This window comes from Budorcas taxicolor, chromosome 24 (assembly GCF_023091745.1).
Source record: "Budorcas taxicolor isolate Tak-1 chromosome 24, Takin1.1, whole genome shotgun sequence".
Taxonomy (NCBI): domain Eukaryota; kingdom Metazoa; phylum Chordata; class Mammalia; order Artiodactyla; family Bovidae; genus Budorcas; species Budorcas taxicolor.
In genome coordinates this window covers 6179714-6200164 of record NC_068933.1, presented here as the reverse complement: position 1 = coordinate 6200164, position 20451 = coordinate 6179714, and the positions used below count along the sequence as shown (strand labels likewise).

Below are 20451 nucleotides of genomic sequence, written 5' to 3'. Positions count from 1 at the left end.
GCTGTCACACATATCTCTAGTTACACTCACAGGGCTTAAATGAGCAAAAGCTCTCTAGTGCCTTTTCGATTTTTTTTTTTGTTAAACACAACAGTAAGGTTCCCAAAACATCTGTATTTGTTCGGACGAGGGAGCAGAGAGGATTCTGTTCTGAATTTCGAAGGTAAACTACACCTGTCAATGTTCACAAGCTGGTGGTTTAGAAATGTTTAATTTTCTGAATATCTATATATTAAAATTAAAGAGGATGACAGAGGATGAAATGGTTGGATGGCATCACCGATTCAACGGACATGAACCTGGCAAACGCTAGAAGACTGTGAGGGACAGGGCAGCCTGGTGTGCTGCAGTCCATGGGCTGCAGAGTCAGACAGGACTGAGCAACTGAACAACAACAAAGCATTTAAAATACACCACCAGAGATAAAATAAAAAGAAAACTTGACTGTTTCCTCACATTTTGCTTGTAACTGTTTTTGAACAGCATTATTTCTGCTTCATACAGACTGTAAAAAACAAGTCCGCTTAAAAGAAAATCTCACTTCCTGGCATAAAGTTATGCAACCTACTCCACTATTCTTGCCTGGAGAATCCCATGGACAGAGGAGCCTGGTAGGCTACAGTCCATGGGGTTGCAGAGTCGGACACGACTGAGTGGTAACACAAAGTCCACCACTTTTTGATTTATTCCCATTGATACATGAACGAAATAGTTTAAAATACTTTTATCAAAATATATTTGGATTTTATTTTCCTTTAGAAGGAAATAAGGAAAAGAAAGAGGAAATGGACAGTCAAGACTCTAACCTCCAACACCATAGGAACTCTGATCACGGGACTTGTGGGCAGCATAGACTGTCCAAGGGGTGACGTCCAGATTTCTATCTTTTCAGGGCTTACCGTAACTTTAGCCTCTCTTCTTTAATCGAGTATTAAAGTCTTATTATCAAGCATGTCTTCCATACAAATTTCATTCTTAACATTTAGAAAACTCCAAGTGTATCTGTATTAGTCACTCAGTCGTGTCTCTTTGCCACCCATGGACTGTAGCCCACCAGGCTCCTCTGTCCATGGGATTGTCCAGGCAAGAACACTGGAGAGGTGCCAGAGCCTCCTCCAGGGGATCTTCCCGACCCAGGGATCGAACTCGTGTCTCCTGCACTGCAGCCGAATTCTTCACTGCTGAGCCACTGGAGAAGCCCCCCCAAAATTGCATAATTTATTCAGAAAAGGCATAGAAAAATGCTAGTAATCCCCTTCTGAATATCAAAGAACCTGTTGTATAGTTTCATGACCTGATGGTTATGATGTGATTTTAAAGGGCTTTTATGAAATAACATACACTGAATATTTATTATGTACCTGACATTCATGCTAGGTACTTTACATATATAGCCCACTACTCTTTTATATCCTACAGACAATTACTTTTTAATTTATTAAGGGTCCATCACATTTTTTATCTTTAAAATTTTTTATATGATTTTGGTACATTTGCAATTTTTATTTAACAATTTGGGTAATCAGACATATATATATATAAATACACACCATTAAAAATGCCAAATAGAACCACATTAATTTAGAATGAATTGGTAAACCCATTAAAAATAAACCCAAAAAACTTAAAACATCCATACATATAGAAAGAAAGAAGCATGGAAAAAAGTACCTGAGAAAAATAACAGCCATACAGCGGGAGCCACTTGAGCCCATCTTTCAGCACATAGCGCACATGTCCGAGAGCATTCTGCCTGATGGCCAGAATATCCGCAATGATCCAGTCAACTGCAAAGACAGAATCCATCAGTCCTAAGTGATCCCTGCCACAGAAGCAGAGCCTCTTCTCAAGACTGTTACAAAGACGTGCTTTGAAAATATTACTAGTAGAATTTTTAAATTTCTTTAAATCAACCCCAGACATTTGAAAAATACAAATTCTGTGGGTTTTTTCAGGTTTGTTTTTACACTTCTTAAAAGCTTCTTATTTCAGGGATATATGCAAAAACCATAAACCATCAAAGTAACACAAATGATGCAGGAACAAAGAATCAGATAAGCCTCCCTAATTCTTAAAGTCTAGAAAACATGAAATGATAGGCAGAGACTGGCTAAATGAAGCTGTCACGTTCAAGAAAATATTCCATTTAGACTAATATGCTCAACAAAAGGCAAGGATGTTTTATGTTCACCAATGACTTTCAGGACACAATCATAGGCTATAACGGAATTCAAAACAAAGAAGTCTCAAAGTTTACAACTATCCTGAGCACATATGTATTCTTTTTACTATGTAAAAAACTCTAGTTATGTAGATATGTTATTACTAAATGGTAAAAACCAAACAAACAAACAAACAAACAAAACTGAGAAGGCAGCAGTTAAAAAAAAAAAACCCACCAGTGAGCTGATAATACCAAACCCAAAAAACTTGTAGGAAGAGATATGCTGTTAATTGATCTTTCCAGCAGAACAAATTCTGAACAGAGAAACTAGCCTTCCTTCCCAAAGCAAAGAAACAGGGACCAGCAAAGGGTGAAGAAGATGCCAAACAGGAGATGACTTAAAGAGATAAAGAGAAAATGAAATGAAGTTAAGACAGCAAACAATAGAGTCTTGAAGACCAGAGAAATCTGATTTGAAAATAAATGGCTGCAAACTATTCTATTTCTTCATAAGAATGAAAATGATAAAAATGAAATGTGAGGGAGACTGTTCTAGTATCTACAGAGGAACTGGAAGATAGGTATACTTGAAAAAACATTGATAAGAATCTGTGAAAGGATTCAGTCACAGGATTACAGGTATATTCAGGGTCAGGTGAATGAGAGCAAAAGGAATAGGTTCTTGGAGAAATATGTTTTTGTTAGGTAGGAAGGTACGCAGGAGCCATGAGGGGTGGCCTAGCCAAAAAGGATGCAAGCTGATCTCTAAAGCCCAACCCAGACACAACCAAGAGAGCTCACAGAGAGACCTTTCCAACTCCTGCACACGCCCCCTGGGCACACAGGGATACAAACTAACCACCGGGGCTTCCTCAAGTAACCTTAGAAAGCTAGGGGCCCACTAAGGGCTCATAAATATCCTATACATAAATATATCTGATTGTAACAGACTGAATATGGAAAGACAGGCACAACAGAGCCTGTTGTTATGTAACTTGCAACTGTCAACTGGCCTTGAGTGTATGACCATTTGCATTCCCTTTCTTGATGGGTGGCAGGAAAGCTCTATTTTGCACAGGATACAACCAATAGGAGGAGATGGGAAGTATAAAAAGGGGGCAGCCAAGAGGGATCCTTATCATCAAGTTTCCACCAAAAAGGACAGTTCTCCGAGGAGCACAGGAGGATGAGCTCTCCGCTGTGTGGACTCCTTTACACACTGCACCACGCTGGACAGAGTGCGCCACAGAAGATTTAGCCAATTCAAACATTCAAAGTTATCCTTCTGGAAAAATGTTTTATCAATCAGTACAAATCTTCCTTTTTTTAACCATTCATCATTTAACTTCCTTGATGATTTCAGAGGTACAACTAATACATCTCTAAGTTCTGTCACTGCTACTGCTAAGTCGCTTCAGTCGTGTCCGACTCTGTGCGACCCCACAGACGGCAGCCCGCCAGGCTCCCTCGTCCCCGGGATTCTCCAGGAAAGAATACTGGAGTGGGCTGCCATTTCCTTCTCCCCATTTAAATAGAGGGAAGCAAAGATGTCCAAGCGCAGACGGCTGCGACCCGCGCACTAATCGCGGGCAGCTGCAAGCACTAAACGCAGCCAAGAGGAGCTGCCTCACGTCGGAGGTCAGGGGCAGAAGCCAGGAGGACCCCATGCCCCAAGGGCGGCGGCCAAGAGGAGCTACACCACATCCGAGGCCAGGGGTGGCGGCCGGGAGGAGCAACGGCACGCCCGAGGCCAGGGGCGGCCGCCGGGAGAAGCAACCCCACGTCCAAGGAGCTGTGGGTGCACGGGCGCAGGAGGGCCTAGAGGACCTATCCCACATTGAAGGTCAGGGAGGGCAGCGGTGAGGAGATACCCTTCATCCAAGGTAAGGAGCAGCGGCTGCGCTTTGCTGGAGCAGCCATGAAGAGATACCCCACGCTCAAGGTAAAAGAAACAAAAGATGGCAGGTATTGCAAGAGGGCATCAGAGGGCAGACACACTGAAACCACAATCACAGAAAACTAGTCAATCTAATCACACTAGGACCACAGCCTTGTCTAACTCAATGAAACTAAGCCATGCCAGTGGGGCAACCCAAGAGGGGTGGGTCATGGTGGAGAGGTCTGACAGAATGTGGTCCACTGGAGAAGGGAATGGCAAACCACTTCAGTATTCTTGCCTTGAGAACCCCATGAACAGCATGAAAAGGCAAAATGATATTATACTGAAAGAGGAACTCCCCAGGTCAGTAGGTGCCCAACACGCTACTGGAGATCAGTGGAGAAATAACTCCAGAAAGAATGAAGGGATGGAGCCAAAGCAAAAAGAATACCCAGCTGTGGATGTGACTGGTGATAGAAGGAAGTTCCGATGCTGTAAAGAGCAATATTGCATAGGAACCTGGAACGTCAGGTCCAGGAATCAAGGCAAATTGGAAGTGGTCAAACAGGAGATGGCAAGAGTGAACGTTGACATTCTAGGAATCAGCGAACTAAAATGGACTGGAAACGGTGAATTTAACTCAGATGACCATTATATCTATTACTGCAGGCAGGAATCCCTCAGAAGAAATGGAGTAGCCATCATGGTCAACAAAAGAATCCGAAATGCAGTACTTGGATGCAATCTCAAAAATGACAGAATGATCTCTGTTCGTTTCCAAGGCAAATCATTCAATAATCATGGTAATCCAAGTCTATGCCCCAACCAGTAATGCTGAAGAAGCTGAGGTTGAATGGTTCTATGAAGACCTACAATACCTTTAAGAACTAACACCCAAAAAAGATGTCCTTTTCATTATAGGGGACTGGAATCCAAAAGTAGGAAGTCAAGAAACACCTGGAGTAACAGGCAAATTTGGCCTTGGAATGTGGCATGAAGCAGGGCAAAGACTAATAGAGTTTTGCCAAGAAAATGCACCGGTCATGGCAAACACCCTCTTCCAACAACACAGAGAAGACTCTACACATGGACATCAGCAGATGGTCAACACCAAAATCAGATTGATTATATTCTTTGCAGCAAAAGATGGAGAAACTCTATACAGTCAACAAGAACAAGACCAGGAGCTGACTGTGGCTCAGATAATGAACTCCTTATTACCAAATTCAGACTTAAATTGAAGAAAGTAGGGAAAACCACTAAATCATTCAGGTGTGACCTAAATCAAATCCCTTCTGATTATACAGTGGATGTGAGAAATAGATTTAAGGGCCTAGATCTGATAGACAGAGTGCCTGATGAACTATGGAATGAGGTTTGTGACACTGTACAGGAGACAGGGATCAAGACCATCCTCATGGAAAAGAAATGCAAAAAGCAAAATGGCTGTCTGGGGAGGCCTTACTAATAGCTGTGAAAAGAAAAGAGGTGAAAAGCAAAGGAGAAAAGGAAAGATATAAGCATCTGAATGCAGAGTTCCAAAGAATAGCAAGAAGAGATAAGAAAGCCTTCTTCAGCGATCAGTGCAAAGGAATAGAGTAAAACAACAGAATGGGAAAGACTAGAGATCTCTTCAAGAAAATTAGAGATATCAAGGGAACATTGCATGCAAAGATGGGCTCGATAAAGGACAGAAATGGTCTGGACCTAACAGAAGCAGAAGATATTAAGAAGAGGTGGCAAGAATATACAGAAGAACTGTACAAAAAAGATCTTCACGACCCAGATAATCATGATCATGTGATCACTAATCTAGAGCCAGACATCCTGGAATGTGAAGTCAAGTGTGCCTTAGAAAGCATCACTACAAACAAAGCTAGTGGAGGTGATGGAATTCCTATTGAATTCCTGAAAGATGATGCTGTGAAAGTGCTGCACTCAATATGCCAGGAAATTTGGAAAACTCAGCAGTGGCCACAGGACTGGAAAAGGTCAGTTTTCATTCCAATCCCAAAGAAAGGCAATGCCAAAGAATGCTCAAACTACCGCACAATTGCACTCATCTCACATGCCAGTAAAGTAATAATCAAAATTCTCCAAGCCAGGCTTCAGCAATATGTGAACCGTGAACTTCCTGATGTTCAAGCTGGTTTTAGAAAAGGCAGAGGAACCAGAGATCAAATTGCCAACATCCGCTGGATCATGGAAAAAGCAAGAGAGTTCCAGAAAAGCATCTATTTCTGCTTTATTGACTATGCCAAAGCCTTTGACTGTGGGGATCACAATAAACTGTGGAAAATTCTGAAAGAGATGGGAATACCAGACCACCTGATCTGCCTCTTGAGAAATCTGTATGCAGGTCAGGAAGCAACAGTTAGAACTGGACATGGAACAACAGACTGGTTCCAAATAGGAAAAGGAGTACGTCAAGGCTGTATATTGTCACCCTGCCTATTTAACTTCTATGCAGAGTACATCAAGAGAAATGCTGGACTGGAAGAAACAGAAGCTGGAATCAAGATTGCCGGGAGAAATATCAATAACCTCAGATATGCAGATGACACCACCCTTATGGCAGAAAGTGAAGAGGAGCTAAAAAGCCTCTTGATGAAAGTGAAAGTGGAGAGTGAAAATGTTGGCTTAAAGCTCAACATTCAGATAATGAAGATCATGGCAACTGGTCCCATCACTTCATGGGAAATAGATGGGGAAACAGTGTCAGACTTTATTTTTTTGGGCTCCAAAATCACTGCAGATGGTGACTGCAGCCATGAAATTAAAAGACGCTTGCTCTTTGGAAGAAAAGTTATGACCAACCTAGATAGCATATTCAAAAGCAGAGACGTTACTTTGCCGACTAAGGTCCATCTAGTCAAGGCTATGGTTTTTCCAGTAGTCATGAATGGATGTGAGAGTTGGACTGTGAAGAAGACTTGAGCGCTGAAGAACTGATGCTTTTGAACTGTGGTGTTGGGGAAGACTCTTGAGAGTCCCTTGGACTGCAAGGAGATCCAACCAGTCCGTTCTGAAGGAGATCAGCCCTGGGATTTCTTTGGAGGGAATGATGCTAATGCTGAAACTCCAGTACTTTGGCCACCTCATGCGAAGAGTTGACTCACTGGAAAAGACTGATTCTGGGAGGGATTGGGGGCAGGAGGAGAAGGGGACGACAGAGGATGAAATGGCTGGATGCCATCACTGATTTGATGGACGTGAGTCTGAGTGAACTCCGGGAGATGGTGATGAACAGGGAGGCCTGGCGTGCTGCGATTCATGGGGTCGCAAAGAGTCGGACACGACTGAGTGACTGAACTGAACTGAACTGAAAGATGTCCCCTACAGTAAATGAATGATCCCCAGCATCTGTGTCTGTCAGGCAGCAACACCTACTCTACTGAACATCAATTATCAGTTTTCTCCAAAGTGTGTACCTTCCCTTAGAAGTCGTCTCCTTACCCGCTCCCCTCTAATTCAAATCAATTAAACACACACTGATAAACAGACTTCTTCCTAACCACGCCATAGAAACTAAATAATCAAGTTTGTCAAAACTGTACCTAATGTGAAAGTAGAGACTCAGAACACATGGAGAACTCAGTGTATTGTTTCCAGACTGCGGGATATTCTGTAACAAATTTTGGTACAGGCTAAAAACAAGATCTGGTTTTTTTCAGGGACAACCATTTTTTTAAATTTGGAGGAATTTGAAAACGCATTTTTATATTAAACACACATGGCTATACTATGGCCTAGATACACCTTCCAATAACTCTAAGGAGAAAGTTTCAAACTTACAAAATACGTTATGTTTGTAATGAACCTTCCTGGGTTATGCCCTTACACTTTTGAAACATTTAGTGAAAAAGTTTTAGGAACTAACGTAAGTAGTCAAAGGGCTTCCCTGATAGCTCAGTTGGCAAAGAATCGCCTGCAATGCAGGAGATCCTGGCTTGATTCCTGGGTTGGGAAGATCCTCTGGAGAAGGGAAAGGCTACCCACTCCAGTATTGTGGCCTAGAGAATTCCATGGACTATACATTCCATGCGGTCGCAAAGAGTCAGACATGACTGTGTGACTTTCATTTAAGTAGTGAAAACACACAAGCTTGGTGCCTCCAATTTCTTCAAGTCAATTATCTTTTTTTAAATTTTTTAAAATTCTCAACTAGGTTTCAGATAAAAGACACCAGACTACAGCTGAGTTACTGATGGCTGGGATATTACCTTAATATCTATCACATTTTGTGTTCTGGCATGAATAACTTAATTAAGAGATCAAGAAATGCGGCTGTGTAAGAATTCTTCCATGGTGATCCAGCCCAAGCAGTGCCTCAGTTTATATTATTAACTTGGAAGAGAGGAGGGAAGGGCAGAGGAGAGGCAGCAAGAGAAGTGAGGCACTTCTCAACTGTGCTACTATGGAACAAGAGTTTCCAATTCTTAAGGGCACAGTGTTGGCTGAAAGGGACCCTGCATGTGAAGTACTCGCCTATCATGGATGCAAGGTGACCTGGGGATTAGCCGTCATCAACACCATCACTCCTACGCTTGGCTGCCCTTGAGCCAGGCTCTCTGTGAGATTAGAGCCAGGTTATGGAAACCGCCTAAAAGCCCTGACCAGTAGACATGACTCACAGGCTCAGAAAGGCTAAGTCATCGCCCACAGACACACAGCATGCTATATAACAGCATATGAACTGGGGTCTGGCTCCACAGCCCAGGCCTTTCAGTGAAGGTCTACTCACCATTCACGCTGTTAGTTAAGGAAAATGTCACCCAGACCAAGGGAAGGGAATGTTTCATGAGATTAAAAAGGTCCAGAGTGTTCAAAGCAGAGAGTTAAGGAAGGTGGAGGGAAAGGAACAGCGGCCACCGCAGTCCTGCTGACCCTGGAGAAAAGTCAATCAACAGAGACGGAAAACACAGAGATGCCAAGGGCTCACCACAAGTGAAACCAAGGGAGCAGAGGGACAGATTGAGACGCCAGTTCAGTGGCCAGCCCAGCCAAGGGAGAGCATGAGCTGTGAGGTCTGAGCTCAACAGCAGTCTTTGAAATGTTCTTTCTTCTGACATTTTCAGTTTACTTGGTGGTTTTCAGGGTCTCGAAAGGGTTTCATAAAGGGCACCCAGACACAGCAGGCCCAGGGCCCACGTCTCTGGATAAACAAGGGGTCTGCAGAACCTCAGACCATAGGCAGAATTTTACGTGCCCATATTCTAACTGAAGCCTGCAATTCTAAAGTAATTTAAAATCGCTGTCTAGTTATGTTCCTAAGCTACAGGTTTTTTATTCATGCTCATGGCCATGCCACCGGTTTATAGGATCTTAGCTCTCCAACCAAGGCTTGAACCCCAGCACTCGCTGTGCAGCATCCTAACCACAGGACTGTCGGGGGATTCCCTGGATTTTTTAAAGAACTCAAAAAGCAACCCTCCCAACTCCTAACGGCTGACTGGTGCAGGGCCAGCACCCAGGTCAGGTGAGGGCATGCACAGCCCGGGTTCTCGCCATGAGACGCACAGCTTTTCCCATCAGCCAGCACTGACTGCCGCCCTCACACTTCCCGTTCTACCCTTCCAGTCTCCGAAGTCCACACTTGGGAGTGAGGGATATAAAGGCCAGCGCACGGTGAGCACACCAAGGACAGCAGCGGCCTTGGGAAATGTTCAGAGTCCTCACTCTACAAGTTTGTGCTAGGCCCACGGCTCTGTCCCTAGAACACTCTTTCCATTGAAGCCTGGAAAAAGGCAAGTTGGCAGGGAACCTGAACAAGGAATTTTAAGAGAGACCTCTTAAATAGAAACCTAGCTCTAAGTGAAATTAACCAGGGGCTCAATAGAAAGTAAAATGGGCTAAACGAGCCACTCCCTGTCCTAGAACCAGAAATCCTTTTTATCTGGATGTTGGAACCTTGGTAAAGATTGGCCATCAGCAGCAGGACCAGAATAGCAAGACTGTGTCACTAATAAAAAGCTCAGTGTGACTGGAGAAAGCATGAAAATAAAGGAGGAAGTCAGGCTGCTTTATATAGACCAGAGTTAGAAACAGACTCTGACCATAGGGCTGGTTGCTTTCCTAAAGTCAAATGTAATTAAGTCAAATTGTCTTAGCAGTTAGGGTAATAAAATTAGGGAAATACAAATACATCAAATTCCTATTCACTTTGTAACATCAACTCTTGACCTAGAAAACTGAGTGTAACTATTAATAAGCTAAGTTGAGAAAAAGGCATCTCTCTTTTACAACCTTTCCGAAGGTACAGGTAGTGATGAAAGTAACTATGAAGAAACACAGCTGACAGGATGAAGATAAAGGACAGCCACGGGCATCAGTGATTTCCCAGTCAGGTGTTAGTCATTCATTAGTCTGTTTTCAGTCTTGAACTTCTGCTTACTATATTTTAAAAGTAATAAAAATGGAATTTAGGAAGTGTGCATCAAGAGCAGTTACAGCTTTGAAAACCTAATGAAATCAGATGTCTTTTTGACTAGAGTACTTGGAGAACTAAAAAGTACCTGAGTTGCTTAGTTTGGATACTGTAGCGTAGTTACATAAGATGCCGCCTTTGGGAGAAGCTTGGCAATGGAGTCACGGGAGTCTATGCACTATTTTTGCAAATCCTTGTAAATCTACAAATATTTCAATATAAAAAGCTTTTAAATTTTTTTTTAAAGCACCTTGACCTAATTTAAAGTACACCCTGCTATATTGGAGACCAGAGTCTTCTGTGATTCTTCTGATAGAAAAGGAAGCGGCAATTAAACCAAAACATCTGAAGAAGCAAAAGGAACTGCAGACATCAGAAAATAATACTGTGTTTAGGAATAAATACAAATTGGTACAACCTTTCTGTAGCCTAACAATAAAAAATCTAAAACGTTCATACAGGATGATTCACAAACATTTTGTTTTTTCTAAAAACAAAACTTAAAAAGGGAGAATACAGGAGTCTTTAAAGAGACAGTCAAAGAAAGAGAGAAAAGGAAAGAAAATAGCTTATATACACCCAGCAGAGGGACAAGGAAATTTCATAGCTTTCACAGTCCTATTTTTCCAAAACAGTAAAATTACAAAAATACAAGGTCACATATAATATCTGCATTGAAAATTCAAGTTTTAACAACAAAAAATCCATTTAAATATATCAGAACATTACTTTGAATTACTTCTCTACTGTGTGTGGAGAGACCCAAGTTTAATGCAAATGAAATACAAACCTGTGCTTTGATGATTTGCTAAATATATTATATTTTCTTTATTTTTTGGCAAATCTCCATATAGCAATATCTAAAAGATAAAAAGAGAAACATTATTTTGATATTTTAAAACATGTTCTACTGTAACATATAAAATATGACAATGCAAAACATTGACAAAAACATGATGTCATGAATATGTCATCCATGATTACCAGCTATTAGACTTCTCTTAGGAGCCTTACAGGCCATCAACAACAGCATATGACTAGAAAGAAGTTGAGCACAGGGAGGGTTAATGGTCACTAAGAGAAACAATGATCAGTCATCCTCCGGAATTTTTACTGATTTCTCACAATATCTGAAACCCTGTTCATAAGGTATATCGTCCTTCAAAGAGCCTACAGGGGGAGACACCGGTGTGCACACAGCAACTGTGATGAAACTTAACGCAAATATTATGAAAATACAGTCTATTTTAAAGAACTGTCAACTGCAGAGCTGCAGTAGCATTTGTTAGGTGTGATAACACTACGGGAGATGATGAAGGGATGATCAGGAAGGGGGAGCCAAGGCATGGAGTGGCAGCGTCTGGGGCCAGCACGGGTGCGCCTGGCAGGGTCTGGGCCAAACCGGGGCTGCCCGCAGTCAGGGAGATGGCGCGGGAGGACCGGAGCGAGAGCTGAGCCAGAACGCAGTGTCTTCTGAAAACCAAGCTAAGGACGAAAACTTTATCCGGGAAGTAATGGGGAAACTTGGATCCTGATTAGGACTCTATTACGACTCCATACAGAACTCCCTGGATGGAGTTCAAGTGATCCCTAGGAAGAGGGGCTGCAAGAAGGGTAAGGGGTACACAGTAGGCTTCAACTCCAGCATTCATGTTTTACATCTTTAACAGGGGGTGGGTACGCAGGTGCTCCTTACAGGAGTCTTTCTATAGTTTTGCATGTCTGAAATACTTCATAATCAATCATTTAAAGAAACTGGCAGTATATTTTTAAAGGCTTCAAAGGAAATGACTCCTAACAGTGTAATTTTTTTCTTCAGGGCATTTCTGTTTCCATATCTTGTCATCATGGATTATTCAATGAATTAGCTACAGATCGATCTTTTTCCTGATGCTAGGGAAGACTGAAATCAAAAGGAGAAGAGGGTGGCAGAGGATGAGACGGTTAGATAGCATCAGCCACCCAGTGGACAAATGAATTTGGGCAAACTCCGGGAGAACACGGAGGACAGGGGAGCCTGGTGTGCTGCAGTCCACAGGGTCACAAAGAGTCGGACAGGACTTAGAACACGACTGAGCAACAACTATCCTTTCAGACAGTCGCAGAGATTGTCTTTTGAATACAACACTACTCATTAATATCTTAACAACAGAACAAACAAAGGACTCTATCTCTGTAGATAAATGTAATTAGATGACCAAGTTCTGGAGACCAGGGACTCAGAATGAAATTTCTATTATCTTCCTCAGAAAACTATACTAAAACTGACCCAGAAAACTGGGTCAGTCAGTCAGTCAGTTCAGTCGCTCAGTCGTGTCCGACTCTGCGACCCCATGGACTGCAGCCCGCCAGGTCTCCCTGTCCATCACCAGCTCCCAGAGTTTACTCAAACTCATGTCCATTGAGTCGGTGATCCCATCCAACCATCTCACCCTCTGTTGTCCCCTTCTCCTCCTGCCTTCAGTCTATGTGGGTAATATGTGTTTAAATATTTGCTCAGTAATTCTTCAATATAAATTGAGCCTCACTCCCCCCCACCCTCACCATCCGAGCCCTCTAGGTCATCACAGAGCACCAAGCTGCTTGCTCAATAATTTTTTATTAGTAAAGTTTATCAACACCAAAACAAAAAACCAAGATCAATGACTTGATCCATGCAAGTTTAAAAAGTGGAGTCCTAGTTTGTGAGTGACCCACCCTCTCAGCAATGACCCAGAGTTGCTTTGGGACCTCCAGGTAGGACTCACTGGGTTCAAAGCACTGTGACAGAGAACTTCTGGCTTGACTTCCTTGGACAGAATACTCACAACGACAGGCTGTGGTTTAATTGATTCAATCTGAAAACCACTCTTTGGAAACCTGCCTGTCCTCAGGCTGAAGGCAGTACTTGAGCCACCCAGGGGGCCTCTCCTTCCCTTTCACTTCATTAAGAGACTACAGCCTTTGAAGGCAGCTGACAAACAAGGTATTAAAAGGATTTCTTTTTTTTTAGTTTGATTGTGGTAGTCATTTCATAATGCATACTTATAACAAACATCATAATGAATAACATGAATAGGTAAAACTTCTGTGTGTCAAAAATAACCTTAAAAATTCAAATAATGGGTATTCACAGGATGATAGTTATCAATCATACAGAAAACATAGCACTGCAAACTTTATTTCCTATAAAACTAAATATATTCCACTTTAAAATAAAACAAGCATGGTGAGGGTGAAAAGAAAACCACAAACAGAAGCGCAGCCCTCTAATCTCATGACAAACCATCTCCAGGAGGGCAAATGGCTACTACGCGCAGCGGCAGCAGAGTGGCGTCTGGCCGTCATCTGGTCCAGCGCCACAGCCTCGCTCGGCAGCGGGCCGAGCACAGGCCAACCACGCTGCCTTGCGCAGGGACCCGTGACGGGTCAACAGCACCACTTAAGAAGATCCCACACCTTCACTACTTGGGCTCAGTCCACATACTATATACCACACTGGCCTTAAAACCTGTTTCCTACTTTTGTTTATAGACACAACCATTAGCCCAAAACCTTTGCAGGAAAGCCACCTCTGCTTTCCCTGAGGCTAATTTCCCCCATCCTTAAATAGCTTCCAAAGAACTGGCATTTTCAAAATGTAGTTTGTTAAAGTTCAACAGGTCCAGTGTTTAAAAACAGACCTTCAGTGGTATCTAGAAAAAGTAAGATAAGTAACGAATTCTGGTGGGCAAAACAGATGGGCAAAATGTGAAAAGAACAAAATCTTAATTCAAAGCCACTAAAGGGAAAATAAATGCATAGTTCATACTTTAAACGATTATTCTTCAATATGCATCTCACTGAAATAAAAGCTGTTTCCAGTTGAGATGCAAAAGAAGATGGTAAGCCTCTGACATGAGTTAGGATCTCAAAGTAGGTATTTGGATTCATTGCTTTTTTTTTTTTTAACTTGTCACTATAACTTGTTTGGAATTCAACAGAAAGGAGAGTTACAAAGAATTGCCCTTAATATTTGAAAATTTAAAAGCTCTAAAAGCAAAGTAAGTGAAATGATGAACTGTAAACCTTACTGCAATAGATGCCGATTACTAAGTACTTCAAGTAAATATTGATTAGCCAAGGAAAGGAATACATGATTGTAGTTTATGTACCACATATATGTGTATGTGTACCAAAGGCTCTTGAGAGTCCCTCTGACTGCAAGATCAAACCAGTCAATCCTAAAGGAAATCAACACTGAATATTCATTACAAGGACTGATGGTGAAGCTCCAATTCCCTTTGGCCACCTGAAGTGATGGGAGCTGACATTTGAAAACACCCTGAAGCTGGGAAAGATTGAAGGCAAGAGAAGGGGGCAGCAGAGGATGAGATGGACAGACAGCATCACCAACTCAATGAACATGAATCTGAGCAAACTCTGCGAGATAGTGAAGGACAGGGAAGCCTGCAGCCCATGGGGGTCACAGAGAGTCAGACACAACTTAGCAACTAAAACAACAAAAAGGGTTTCCCAAATTTAAAAAATTCATAATAACTTACAAAATACCCATACACATACACTGTTAAATGACTCTATGATTACCTAAAGCCACCTGCGCGCTCTCATTGCCGTCATCTTAGATCAGCTTTTTCACACCATTTATTCACCTTCTCAAGGAAGCCTTCCTGCCTTCTAATAAGCTGGACCCCAAGATTCATCACTCCCTCTTTTGCATCACAGTAAACCCTGTCTCCTTGTGTACCCCTATTTCTAGCTCACATCACATTCCCCTTGAGGCCCACAAGCTCCTCAGGGACAGGGACCTCATCCCTGTTCAGAGCCTCATCTCTCTGCCCAGAGCCCAGCACCCAGATGCTTTTCAACAGATGCTCACTGAATCAATACGCTGCACCTGTATTTCTCACAAGTGGATAAAGCTACGCCTCACTTTCAACGGTAAAGAGCTGGGGCATAAACAAATATTTTAAATACACCAGTGACTGACTTAAGGGATCATTCTGTGAGTCTTCTAGTACGTGTATTTCAAATTACAATCACTTCACTGGCAGGTAATTTGTTCACACAAGGCATGTGGAAAACATGGCTGTTTTGGTTCTTCCTAAGTTTCTGAGTAATTTTAGGTTCATTACAATTGTTCAATTTGGGGTTCATCCATTTTTTTAAAACTCATGTAAAATCCCTCCAGAGAAAAATAACAATGTTTTCTTAATTTTATTAACTTAACAGACAATAAAAATGCTCTTTGATTATCTTCATTGTGATTGAAACACACTGGTTACAGCTCTGCTCCAGTCAAACAAGCTCGTTTAGGTTGCACAAAGAAAGCTTTCAGCAGACCTGGGTTTCATGCAACACTGTCCTCTTACCGGGATCTCACCTTAACCTTTCTCTTGGTTTGTTCTCATAATTTGTAAACTACTTGAAGACTCCCTCTTTTGTATCCTAAAAGGGGATGGCAGAATGGAATCTAAAGTAATCACATATCTCACACAGTGGAATACCCACCCAACAATGCCTTGGGGACATAAAACACAGCATACTTTCTCTTAAACAAACAAACAAAATTCTTCATTTATCTCAATATTAAAAAGCAGAGACACTACCAACAAAGGTCCACCTAGTCAAAGCTATGGTTTTTCCAGTGGTCATGTATGGATATGAGAGTTGGAATATTAAGAAAGCTGAGTACTGAAGAACTGATGCTTTTGAACTGTGGTGTTGGAGAAGACTCTTGAGAGTCCCTTGGACTGCAAGGAGATCCAACCAGTCCATTCTGAAGGCAATCAGTCCTGGGTGTTCATTGGAAGGACTGATGCTGAAGCTGAAGCTCCGATACTTTGGCCACCTGATGGGAAGAACTGACTCACTGGAAAAGACCCTGATGCTGGGAAAGATTGAGGGCAGGAGGAGAAGAGGGCAACAGAGAATGAGATGGTTGGATGGCATCACCGACTTGATGGACATGAGTTTGAGTAAACTCCAGGAGTTGGTGATGGACAGGGAGGCCTGGTGTGCTGCAGTGCATGGGGTTGCAAAGAGTTGGACACAACTAAGCGACTGAACTGATCTCAGTAATATCTGTTTTCTTTCAGCATGTAAACTGAAATACGAACTTTGTAAAAAAACTTCCTGCACTGTCCTTCAATATACATGGTGCTGTAGAAAGGGCTCAGAATATCCACCCCAAAATACGGCACTTTGACATGAGGATTATTTTGAGCTGAAGGCAACTGAGAAACAGCACATACAGCTGTCCTCCCCCTAAACTTCCTTTTGTAAAGGTGACATTAAACTCCACTCATCAATGAGTCAGCAAACCTTACTAAACACTCTTATCCACTTCCCAGGGACCGTCCCACCATTTACCAGCCCCAAGAACCCAACACACTTCTCCTCCATCTAGCTGTGTCTCCACAGTCTATGGTCCTTTGTTGTTAATAAAATGATATATACATCCCTGGGCTGAAGAATTCCATGGACAGAGAAGCCTGCAGGCTACAGTCCATGGGGTCACAAAGAGTTGGACTCGGCGCCTAACACATACACATCCCTGGGCTGAGTCTAACCACCTCTTCTGGTTTTCACTTCTTTTCTGTGATGCTCCAATAAAAACACGCTTATTTAACGTGTAAAATACTAAATTTTTTAAAAAATACCGACATCAGTGGAATTTGTATGCCTTTTCTTCTGTTCTGACTTCTGTCGATTTAATTTGCAGGCCCAGCTACAGAACATTTTGCCTCCTCTGTGCTGCAATATAATCATCATTAAGACACAGGCAGAAACGTTCAATTCAAATAGAGACGGAGATGTGAATCCTAGTCCATCACCTTACCAACTTTATGAACTTCAGCACAAGTACCTAACCTCTCCATGCCTTTTTTTGGTAACCTGTAAAATGAATGTAATACTCCCCACAGGTTGTGGTGAAATAATTGAGACCATGAGAACTACTTCACATGATTCCTAGTAACGATCCCCCCACGTTAACTGTTGCTATTAGCAGTAGTGTTAGGCGCTCAGTCATGTCTGAATCTTTGAGACCCCGTGCACTGTAGCTCTCCAGGCTCCTCTGTCCATGGCAAGAATACTGGAGTGGGTTGCCATTCCCTTCTCCAGGGGATTTTCCAGACCCAGGGATAGAACCTGGGTCTCCTGCATTGCAAGCAGATTCTTTACCATCTGAGCCTCAGGGGAAGCTCATGTTGTTATTATTACTACACAATAAGGTGAAACTGTTCACTCAAAACTGTGTTAAATGATGAATGGATAAGAGAAACAGATATCTAGTTTATCTTCCTTAAAAAAAAAAGTCTGATTATGTAGAAATGCAGCTATAATTTCAGCATAAATAAGTTTGCATATGTAATTCACACTGATTGTTCATAATTACTTAAAGTGAATTTTTAAATGTATTTCTATGTCAACAAAATATATTATTTCAAGATCACATACAAGATTTCTACTGTAATACACACGAAACAATGGTCTTTTCTGCCCAGTTTGAAACATTTCCCTGAATAGGAAAAGTATGATGCCCTTCTGAAACAAGGTTAAAATATAAACATAGTCATTTGTCTAATAATCAGTATAAAAATAATTATTATGCAACATTTAAGTGGAACCTTACAAATCACAAAGCTCTCTTTATACAATATATTTGTCATATGTATCGCTTGATACTGTCTTCATTTACAGATTGTGTTTTTCCTGAGTATCTGTGATGGATCTGTCATTGAGCTAAACAGCTTCACATACTATCTCAGTCTTCAAAATAACAGGAAAATAAGTATTCCATTTAAGAATGAGAATATTGAGTTGAAAAGTTGGTTTACTCAAGCTAACAGAGAATGGCAAAGAACTAGGAATCTCACCCAACATCCAAAAATCTTTTGAATATAACAAATTACTTGCAAAAATTCCAAATAAAAATTGTCAAATGAGAGGGTGTCCCACGTATTAGAAGCTTATGTAATTTTTTTTTCACTTTGAACATTAACCACAAAGAGCTAAGAAAGTCTTGAGTAAAAATTTTAAAACTGACATAAACATTTTCCTGCTGCTGCTGCTAAGTCACTTCAGTCATGTCCAACTCTGTGTGACCCCACAGACGGCAGCCCACCAGGCTCCCCCATCCCTGGGATTCTCTAGGCAAGAACACTGGAGTGGGCTGCCAGTTCCTTCTCCAATGCATGAAAGTGAAAAGTGAAAGTGGAAGTTGCTCAGTCGTGTCCTACTCTTAGCGACCCCATGGACTACAGCCTGCCAGGCTCCTCCATCCACGGGATTTTCCAGGCAAGAGTACTGGAGTGGGGTGCCATTGCCTTCTCCAAAATGTTTTCCTACAGAAACACAAATTAAGAATGGGAGCAAAGCAACATGTACACACATGAGGAGTTGGCTTCACCACACAGCATGTAACACAGAAGAATCACCTTCCCCCAGTGAAGTGACCACTTGTATTGTTATACTCCAGTGTTTCCTCCACTCTTTGCTCATTTTGTCATTTTATAACATCCCATTATACATTCAGTTAAAAAAAAAAAAAACTGACTTCTTTCTAACTGCTAAATTGTATGCTGGGAGCAGAGGCTATTTTATCAATGGAAACACTGGTGCCTCGCATGTGGTTAGCACATATTAAGTGCTAACCCCTATGACCCCATTTCCCAGTATCACCCCTATCATTTCTCTCTGCTTCATACTATCACATACACTCACACACACATATAGCCCTCTAAATCCACAGGCAACACTTATTTATTTGGGGTTTTCATTGCTAATTCATGGAAAGAAGCAGAGTAAATAAAACAAACCTGACAGAACTGCTTATCTTTAAAAACTGCAAAAAAGTGCAGGTTTTTACTGACAAGTATACGAAAGTCTCTCTCTATTGCCAGCTGTTTCAGAACTCCTTTTATAAGGTCTCTGACCTTATTCTCAGTCTTCGGTCAACTATTAGGGCCATTCAAGAGCCCCCACGGATTACAAGTGAGATGTGCCCACATTTCCAAAGAAACACAGATCAGCATCCCGTGCAGAGTGCTCTGCCCTTTTGTTGAAAGGGAACAATCGAGTCAAGTCACTATTGCCACCTCCAAGGAGCTACAATCATGTAAAGGGGACTATATATATATATATAAATATGCTCCTGCTATGTTAATATTACATGCTAATGTTACATATAAATGATCCTGACATTGAGATGGGATGAGATCGTGACAGGTGAAGAGGAAAAGTGCCTGAGCTGGAAGCAAGCATCCTGAGAAGAGCAGCGCAAGGGCGCATTCTCGGAATGCACTGGGAATGGGGGAGCGGGGACTGGGAAGGACACAGCAGTTGCACAAAAGTGCAATCAGCGAATGGAAAAGCTGGCCAGGGCGGAACTGTGATAGCCTTGAAGGCCACGCTTAGGAGTCTTCATTTTCACTCAGTTATCACCTGAATGAAACACAGCATGTTACTCCTGCTTGAAGTATACAAGCTCAGAGTGGTTCGTAACAATTGATACAGCCTTCTTGAATAATCTAGCAGAGTCACAAAGACTCTGTATAAGTCTATAAAAGACTCTATAAAACTAGACCCATTTAGGAAAGAGAGAAAGTAAACTGTATATACTGAGAGCCCTCTTTTCTTTTGTTTTCCATCATAACGGCACAGAGGTATCCCCATAGGTTAGATTACACTTAATGCTACTATAAAACCCATCCAAGAACTTAATTTAAAATGGAGGAGTCTCTCCACAATTCATACATTTATTTAAAAGCTCCTGGTAGAAATCCAGAGTTACACACCACACTGTTGCAGGCTGGGAGAGGGTGTGTAGATAAGGGAACTTTAACTGTCTCAAAATCTTTTTGCAGTGTTTGAATATTTTATTGCACCTGTAACTTAGAAAAATACGGTAATTAAGAATTTTTTATATGGATGCAACCCAAAATAACTGTGTTGCTTATAATCCAGGATTGATATTTCTAGACAGTATAAAAACAAGGT

General features: G+C 41.8%; 1 protein-coding gene across 2 annotated transcripts in view; it reads right to left on the bottom strand.

The window, feature by feature from the left end:
- The window catches only part of AGPAT5 (1-acylglycerol-3-phosphate O-acyltransferase 5), a 45802-nt gene that overhangs the window by 22281 nt on the left and 3070 nt on the right, over window positions 1-20451 (bottom strand). For both annotated transcript variants that reach the window (XR_008201473.1, XM_052661418.1), the window contains exons 2-3: window positions 11261-11330; window positions 1672-1787 (exon numbers count right to left, since the gene is read on the bottom strand). Coding sequence is in view for 1 of the 2 variants with exons in the window: in XM_052661418.1 (XP_052517378.1) it covers window positions 1672-1787; window positions 11261-11330 (186 nt within the window). In the remaining variant the exon portion in view is untranslated. The remainder of the gene's footprint in view (window positions 1-1671; window positions 1788-11260; window positions 11331-20451) is intronic.